Source organism: Cibotium barometz, chromosome 33 (assembly GCF_041138505.1).
Source record: "Cibotium barometz isolate CiBa-2024 chromosome 33, ASM4113850v1, whole genome shotgun sequence".
NCBI lineage: Eukaryota > Viridiplantae > Streptophyta > Polypodiopsida > Cyatheales > Cibotiaceae > Cibotium > Cibotium barometz.
In genome coordinates, this window is record NC_141078.1 from 2,153,120 (window position 1) to 2,161,972 (window position 8,853).

General features: G+C 43.9%; 1 protein-coding gene across 3 annotated transcripts; it reads right to left on the reverse strand.

Annotated features, from left to right (window-relative positions):
* Positions 1-1,048: 1,048 nt before the first annotated feature.
* LOC147619190 (histidine kinase CRE1-like) lies at positions 1,049-8,618 on the reverse strand. 3 transcript variants are annotated; one of them, XM_086772814.1, is made up of 14 exons: positions 7,950-8,382; positions 7,487-7,572; positions 6,920-7,369; positions 6,575-6,811; positions 6,312-6,481; positions 4,789-5,004; positions 4,465-4,651; positions 4,331-4,382; positions 3,947-4,176; positions 3,735-3,833; positions 2,787-3,508; positions 2,152-2,676; positions 1,531-2,019; positions 1,049-1,408 (listed from the first exon to the last, which is right to left on the reverse strand). In XM_086772814.1, the coding sequence occupies exons 3-13, from the start codon at positions 7,331-7,333 to the stop codon at positions 1,752-1,754; spliced, it is 3,120 nt and encodes a 1,039-aa protein (XP_086628940.1). In that variant the 5' UTR covers positions 7,334-7,369; positions 7,487-7,572; positions 7,950-8,382; the 3' UTR covers positions 1,049-1,408; positions 1,531-1,751. The 3 variants fall into 3 exon arrangements, with proteins under 3 accessions (XP_086628940.1, XP_086628938.1, XP_086628937.1); XM_086772812.1 differs by having other exon boundaries at positions 1,049-1,358; positions 6,920-7,572; positions 7,950-8,618; XM_086772811.1 differs by having other exon boundaries at positions 6,920-7,572; positions 7,950-8,618.
* Positions 8,619-8,853: the final 235 nt, after the last annotated feature.

Below are 8,853 nucleotides of genomic sequence, written 5' to 3' on the forward strand. Positions count from 1 at the left end.
TCAGGACACTGGAAGCAGACTGAGTCACCTGCAAAGAAGTCCATAGTCGAAGAGGAGACACAAGCTACTGTCGAGAAGTCTACGGAAGCCAAGGGCCACAAGAAAAAGCTAAAGCTCAAGGGCATTGATTCGGTGATGACCTCAGAGTCAGATACAGATATGGAAAGAACTTCAGTCAGAGAGTGCCCTCTTGAACCCTAAATTTCTTCCTTGGAGGCCTCTCGCACTTAATGCCTCTTGACAGTACTGTTGCCTAGGGATGCAGCTGGGTACTCTTGTTTCTGTGTTCACAGGGGTGGGTACCTTAACTGTATATGGTACTTTTGAGGGGTAGTTGGTGTATATGCCCAAGGCCTTAGTTGCTGGCAGCTAATGGTGATGGGGTGTTTATGTTTTGGTTGTTTGGAGGGTCATCTTATAAGATGGCAATAATGTATTTTTAGAAACCAATGGCTCCACCCTCGCACCTCGCTCAGTTTGTATGACCTTTTTTTTTCAATTTTAGTTTTTTCAACTGGCCTTTGGCCCAAGATCCTCCCATAGTTACCAAATTTCACCGTCCGTAGGCACTTATTTATCCACTTGTAGGCGATGCCATTGAGGAAGCACCAAGGGGGGTTTTGAACCCAGGGGCCAGGACCTCTTGGTCCTAGGAAACACCTTCACCACTTGAGCTATCACCTCATTGGCTTGTATGGCCTCTTTTATGAGTAATAGCAATATGGAATATGAAATGCGGGTTAAAGATGAACCAACCATGAGCCCGACACCAACATTGGGTTAAAGATTGAAATACTTGAAGCTCTTAAGATGGTAATGTTGATCATAAATTTAAGAGACCTCCAAACATCATGCATGGTATAGCCATTGCTGCCACATGAGCTACTATGCTTGTGGTCATTATACCATCTTTGTCTCCCATATGCAGGTTAAGGAAGGGGAAAAGGAGGGCCTTACGATATGCTAAACAGATAAATAAACCAGGTATGCTCATTGGTTTTCAAGAGTGTACAATTGAGAGTTAGATAGATGGTACCATACATGGTTTTCAAGTGGAGACAGAGATAAATGAACGATACGAAACACATACAAATTTGGATTTTTCATAGTTTGTGTACACTCAACATCCGTAAAGCAGACATCTGATGTTTTCATATGTTTTGAGAAGATTCTCAAGTTCTGATTGAAGGTAAAATCGGATGCTTTGGTAGATTGTGGGGCTTTTATGTACAGCGACTTTCATATCCCAGAAAATTCATATTGAGGTCACTAGACCCTGTATAGCTAGAGCTCGGAGGCTTCTCCATCTTCACACCGGCTATCTTGGCTTGAAAAACCCTCTTACTCCCATCTTGTAGCTAGTCAAGGCAATCAAGCTGCTTGTCAATTGGGCATGTACAGAGTTACTCTACAAATGTAAGACAATTGTGTTTAGTATCAGCTATTTCCAAAAAAAAACTGTACGACTTTATCTTCATGGTATTATTTTATATCTTGTAGTTTGACCATATAATAATGATTTTAACTTACCATGGAAGTTTGATGTTTCAGTATGTTTTGGAGTCAATGGGGTGGGTGCCCCGAGCTGCGATGTGGGGCAATCTTGGGAGATGGTCTTCCTTAGCATCGTCTGGTCCGAAGAAATCAAAATAGAATTTTCATGGCACAAGTAGCTGCATGTGCTTAGTGATGAGCAAGGAAGAAAGCCAAAAAATTTGGAACTGGCAAAACACTCAGTAGGAGAATCAGTGTCATGTCGATCCTGGTTTTTCAGATGTCATTGACTGTAGCTCCAAGCATTTTGCCACCACCAGGTATAGTTGATCTTCTTCAAATGGTTTTGACACATACCCATCCATCCCACATTTCTCGCACTCATCAGGTGTCGCCTGAATGACATCGGCCGTCATGGCGAAAATTGGCACATGCCACTTACCCCCTTTACTTGAATTTCCTTTTCCACAGGCAGCCTGCTCAGTCAGCTCCTCAGTCCTCCGTATTTGTCTGGTAGCCTCAAATCTGGTCACAACAAATTCTGTCAGAAAAATCACTACTTAAAATCAAAGCATGTTGCAAAACCATGTTCAGCGATTAACGCAAATGTCAAGCACACAGCGTAGTGCGAAAATGATGGGAGTTTTGTGCATATACCCATCCATTTCTGGCATTTGGATGTCCATAAAGCAAGCATCGAAATTGTGAGGTGGCTGAAGCAATGTAATGGCAGCCTTTCCACTGTCACAACTCTCCACACCGGCCCCATACTTCTTCAACGCACCAGCAGCCACTCTGCGGTTGACTAGGTTGTCATCTACAACTAAAATGTTTTTGCCATGCAAGAGATTGTGCAGATTTGTGGGTCCTTCCCGAAGACCTTGCCCCTGTGGTCCCTTGCTCCCCAAGCCAAGAGCTTGTTGAAGGCAAGCAGCCATCAAACTTGGCCGCAATGGTTTCATGATAATGGTCTCCACAAATCCCATGGCTTTTGCTTTCTCAGACTCTGCAGTGGTGATGGAAGTTGCCAAAAGAATCACCTTTGGGTCTTTTTGTATCTTCCATGGGGGCACCACACTCAATTTTTGTTTTGCATCGCAAAGCAGGGATGGGAAAGTTAGCCCTGTGGATACACCCCAAGCATCTTTATCCACAAGAACCATGTCCAGGGACCGCATTGCTCTAGCATGTAGAAAGGATCTTTTAGTAGCTTGCCATGGGAAGCACATACATTACAAATCTACACCATTTTATTGTTTAAAACCCCTAAAAAGCCAAGCCAAGCTACAAACCTGGTATCTCCATTAGCCACACCATCATGTCTTAACAGCATCTGGATGGCAGCCCGGCAATCGTGGTATACTTTAACTTGCACACCTAATCTTTGAAGATGGTATTTCGTCACCTCGGATCGAATATGGTTTCCATCGACGATAAGTGCTCTCATGCCCTTGAATCTAGTTGACAGAGGGTCACTGAGAGGTCTCCTTTTATCCTCTACACAGTTTGTTGGGCCTGTTTTCAGCATTAAAGTGCAAGTGAAGGTCGATCCCACCTCTTCCACACTCTTGAATTTCATCTCACCGTCCATCAGCTCAGCAAGACATTTACTTATACTTAAGCCGATCCCTGTGCCACCATACGTACGCGAGGTGGAACTATCTGCTTGCATAAAGGGCATGAAGATTCTTTGTTGAGCTTGTAAAGGGATGCCCACTCCTGTATCCTCCACACTGACAAATAGTTTAACTGAGTCTCCCACCTCAAACAAATCTCTTTCCCTGGTATCAGCTGACTTGCAGCTTCTATTTCCGAGCAGAAGCTCGAACATGTCCCAGCTATTTTGCCCATCTGCAACTGCAAAGCCACTCAAAGTATCACATGGAATATCATTACAATTTTTTGGCCTGCCTTCTGTCAATTCTTTTGAAAAGGCCTCAGTACTGCTAGCTCTCACTGATTCTATATCCTCCCAGAGATGGACACGAACAAAAATGTGCCCCCTTTCTGTGAACTACACATTAGCAAAGCAAAAGAGTCCAATTAGCCACAGAAACTAGTTAACCAGAGATGAAAAAGCTAGGAGGACATTGAAATTTGACTGTTATGGCACTAACCAAAACTGCTTAGATTCTAAACAAGATGGTGTGTGTGCAAGTGTGCGTGCGTGAGTATGCAAAAGAGTGTTTTGTAAATTCAAAATAATCTGCAAGTACAAAGTTCAAGGAGAGAGCACTTGCTTTTACAGAGTTTCCAACCAGATTCGTGATAATTTGACGAAACCTGCCTGGATCTCCAATAAGGACATGGGGTACTCTATCCGAAACAAATGCAGCAAGCTTCCCCACATGCAATGAAAGCAAGCAGAGGAAATGCTGAGAGTAAGTTCAGATGCCAAAAAACTTGAAGCAAGACACAGTGGAAACCATGACCATTTTTTGTAGGTTTGTACCTCAATGCCCTTATCCCGAGTTTTTCCTGAGAAAAGGGACAGGACATCATCAAGGATGGCTCGTAGATCAAACGGCACTTCCTCTAGTTCGATACGACCTGACTCTATCTTTGCTTGGTCAAGGACTTCATTGATCAATGTAATCAGTGCTTTTCCACTAGCTTGAGCTGTTCGGGCAAAGTCTTGTTGGGTAGTATCCAGATCCGTGTCCATGAGCATCTGTAACATGCCTGTGTTTTGGGGCAAAAGAAAGAATCATTACATTCTGCTCAACCGCAAAAGCAAGTCTTTTTTATGGTTGTCTTAGCACCCTCAAACATTGTGTTCATATGAATGCTTGTGCTAAGATTACAAGGTAAGAGCGCTTGAGCCAAGGCACATTACCAAGCACTCCATTCATAGGGGTTCGGATCTCATGAGACACAGTTGCCAAGAACTGAAACACAACGAAGTGTCAGCATCTATACAAAACTTTTCACAATGCCGAAACAGAATGGAGCTCCCATTCATGGAACAACCTGAGATTTTGCGATATCGGCAGCCTCGGCTCTAACTTTCAGCTCCTCCATCTTTCGGTAATCTTCCTCTACCTTCCTCACATGCATATGTGCATTGTAGACCATCGAGCAGATGAGTGCCACAAGTGCCACTACTCCACTAGCAAACCCAATAGCTAACCTTGCGAGTGGTGGCTTTCTTGCTAGCCTGTGATATTTATTTGAATAAGCCAACCATTAAGTGCATAATCTCCTTGTTAGACAACCATCCCTGTATTGAAACTCCATAGCTTCAGCAAGATGGAATATATTGCAGTGACAACACAAAATCTCTTATCTTCATACCTGCATCTCATCTCGTGTTTTCGGAGGGGATCACCCAAATCCAGTGAACTAACATGCGATGAGGCGGCATCTAAGAAGTCATCGGGTCCATACATTATATGAGGCCTTGAAGAATTAGTTATGTCGTACACATTTATGATAATGGCTTCCTTCTTTGCAAGTTGCTGCAGTAAGTTCTGGACGAGTGATTCAAAGTCAAAAGCTCCACCCAGGTATCTGCATCACCCAAAAAGCTATTTGTAGCTATGGAAACAAAACAGTAACTTAGGGGGGATTCTTAGCTTCAAGCAAATAGAAGCTAGCAGGGGACGAGCAGTTGCATATGAACAACAAAGGTAGCTCATTCATGTATCTGTGTCTCCCATAAGGTGCATCCTGTGGGTGGACACATCAAATGGGCAGGGATGAACATGGCTTAACGGTGGCGCCTTCACATCACAGAAACGCACCCCCGAGGAGTGGCATTCACAAGCATCTCCTTTAAAATCAGATTGGGCCAAGGGGTTACATGAGGCAAGACTCTGACATGAGTGATGTGGTGCTCTCTTGGGTGAAGTTTGCCTGGAAGTTTCAGCAACATTTCTTTCCCCTCAGTATCTACAAAATCTCGAGCAGGTACCTTTTCATTAATCAGACAGAGGAGTGGAGGATAGTGGAGCATTTTGCAATTCCTCTCCAACTAATGGCCATGCTCAGGAGTCAGCTCCAGAAATCAAAGACAATTGGTGCCGGAGCTTTATGCTTGATTTTCTAACAAAGACAAGGTGTTCCAACAAAATATATATGAACCTAAAGACTTGACAAGGCTCTTGCAGGAGCCTGTTGATAGCCAGGAATCTTTTCTCCTAAAAAAGCAAGAAAGATCCACAGAAGACCATAAAAGTTTGCACGCCCAAAAGCCTGGCAAAGAAGTAGACAGGGCATTTGTCTCTAGAGGAGATTGATTGTCATTATAAGGCAAATCAATGCTTCTGCTGCCATGAGGGCAGCATAAACTCAAGGACTATATAAAGCCATGACTGCAATCATCAACAAGATCAAAGATAAAGGGCTTCACAGTACTGTGCTATCAGTCAAAACCATAGTTGCATCAACACTCCATATTGATAATGAAAACTTCTCATAGACACATTTGTCACAGGTGGCTAGACGGCATTGTCATCCATTTTTATTTGTCTCATTTCCGTATTCATGCATTTGCAATGACCTCCTATTAAATACATTTTAACTATGATTTAAACACATCAAGAGAGAGTTCCTATGATATCAAGAAGATCGAACATGAAGGGCAGCCCCAGTGCTTTTATCAATCAAAATGAAACAAAAGGGGGTTCCTTCAACAGCAAGGGGATTGTGCAACAGCCTTCGTTCCACAGTAGTTTAATTCCTGGGATGGGCTCAGTCTAAAGATAAGTACAGACAGTTCCAATCTACCTGTTCAGAGGATATTAATTGTCCATTAACATTCTCAGCTATGCAAGGCTTTGCAATACTATTAGAAGTCCGGGAAGGAAGAGACACACCCCGCTGCTGCTGCAATCCTCTCATCAGTTGTCGCGTCTGGAGGCAGGTCTTTGTTGTACACAGCAAAAGTCAAAACAACACCAAGATGGTTGGATTCCAACAGTTTGAAAGGGCTTGTCAGCACCCCCTTTCCGGATGACCTAGCTCTCAGTATATTCTCTCGGTCCTCCTGCAAGCACCCAGGGGAAAAATCTCAAAGAAATGTATCACAGATTTGTTGCATTTACACATATGAAGCACCATGGGTAAGGAGGACTTTAACCTCTCCAGACATCATATCGAGAGAGGCCAGATGCCCCAGAGTTTCTTGGAAGAGTACAGTTGGAGCATATTCATCTTGAACTGGGCTCGGTACTTTTGAGTGCATGGTTTTGATTGTCCATCCTTGCTCACTCTCCAAAGCCTCCCTTTCTGAGTATAGAACCCTCTGTGCATATGCTACTCCAGTCATAAGGGGCCTCTCAAACGCAGTCCGTGCCGTGTACTCCGCGAAAGTTTTCTGAAGATCATGAAATGGGCATGGCTCATGCCTTTTCTTGTAAGAAACAAAACTAACTGCTCTGGTGCATGACTATTGGCTGTTGTATGTAACAAAGGGGATAAGTACCTGGTCAATGGCTGATGGGTGTTTTCCTAAGTGGAAGGTAGAGACCAGGATTGCCAAGGCATGCACATGGTTCATACTCACAGCAAACTGATGTTGCAGCATCCTGGCCCTCTCGTCGCACATGTTGACAAGCGTGTCCTGATAGTGCTTGTAGTGCTCCCTGCTGAAAAAATGATACACAGTGCATGCCACTATGAAACCTGCTATTGCAAAAAGCCAAACAAGGCTCATCATGTTCCATGACCCCAAGCACTTGGATTTCTGAGGGGGAGGATGCGGTGCAAAATTTGAGAAGTTGGCAGTGCGAAACCACCATTTCACTGCAAGTCTCCCAGGCCCTGGGTGGTGCATAGGCTTCCTGACGCATTGGGCATTTTTGGGTAGCACTATCTTCCCATCTGAGGAACACTTCATCTTTTCCACACCAATCCAACTTTGATCAGCAATTGCCTGAAGTAAAGGTGTGAGAAAGGTCAGAACAGTTTCGGCATTTTCGGCAAGCTCGACGATTTGTTCGGTGTAGGAGGGTCGAGCCTAGTTGAAGATATCCAGCCTATTCTCCCATACCAAAAAAGTCTGGTGTTCTCTGTTTGTCTTGCCCTGACTAGATCAGTATTTGTGACCAGTGGATCAGCAAACGCGCGTGTTGTAACCTGCCAGTAGTTAGTTCCAAGGGGTTCACTATATGAGTAACCAGTACATGCCATAGGAAGGGCGATGCAAGAGGACAAAAGAGCCCATCATTGAATGATGTTAGACAACGCTCATTAAGCTTCAATCAGCAGCAACTGCTCTCACACAACGCTACACAAACTAATCTACGCTAACATCCTTGAGTTAGATTAGATAAACAAAGCAAGTGAGCTCGGTCAATTTTCCAAAATGCTTCTTTCTTTTCAAGGTATGATTACTTGGTTACTTTGACTTAAAATATGACGGCCTTTGTCAAGTTCCTCTTGATCACTTGGTGCAAATGTTCACTTGGAAGCCCTGAGATACTGCACATTATATATTTGGAAGCCTTAATTACCTGATTTACAGCTTCTAGTAGAAATCTTCATAACACAAAGGTTGAAGGGAAGCCTTGTTTTGACGTGTTTCCTTCAGCTACATTGAACAGGCCACTAAAAGGATGCAAGGGAAAAAAAAAAGGGGGAGCCCTTTTTTCCCCTATTCAGCTAGCTACAGTGAACATGGTATGGTTTTTTTTTTTTTAAGAGAGAAAAAAATCCTCGTGCTGTCAAAAGGCCTCGGCAATAATTGTTTGATCGCAAGGTGGTAGGAAAGGAAAGTCTTCTTTGGGGGCTGCTTTAAGGGCAAGAATCTTCCACACTAATTAAGTGAGCTCTGAAGAAGATAGAAACACTAATTAAGTGAGCTCTGAAGAAGATAGAAACACTACACAGGGAGGAGTGGCAGCTAGTTGTGTGAAGAGTGTAAGGCCATGGTCGAATTAATCACCCAGCAAGAAAGCCAGAATTGAGCTGCATGACAGAGAGAGAGAGACGGGAGATGGCTCTAGAGAGTGGGGAGAGGGTCCCTTTCACTCACTGTCACGCGCAGCGTCCTCGTGGCAATTCTCGTGTAAATGATGGACACTGCTACAAGCTATTCTGTCTACTAAGAAATGTGGAGAATTGATGGTGTTTGGCAAGGAGGGCAGAGCCCCTCTCTCTCTCTCTCTCTCTCTCTCTCTCTCTCTCTCTGTGTGTGATCACACACTCTCTCTCTCGTTCGTGTGCTAGTAGTGTTCACGTTCAAAACTGGCTCAATTTTGTGTCCTGTTTGGAACAACGGTGTCTAAGTAGAGTGGCATGAGTGAGTAGATGGAGAAAAACAATGTTGAAGGTTCAGGCCCACTTAGCAGAGACTTCCCAAGCAATCAGGAGAGAGAGAGAGAGAGAGAGGGAGAGAGAACTGGATGGCAAAGAGGA

Coding starts and splice junctions, on each gene's coding strand:
- LOC147619190 (XM_086772812.1), bottom strand. CDS start 7,333: ATGAAGTGTTCCTCAGATGGGAAGATAGTGCTACCCAAAAATGCCCAA. Junction 4,383..4,464: donor CCGATATCGCAAAATCTCAG/GTTGTTCCATGA, acceptor GTTGTGTTTCAG/TTCTTGGCAACTGTGTCTCA. Junction 2,677..2,786: donor GTGGCTAATGGAGATACCAG/GTTTGTAGCTTG, acceptor TCTACATGCTAG/AGCAATGCGGTCCCTGGACA.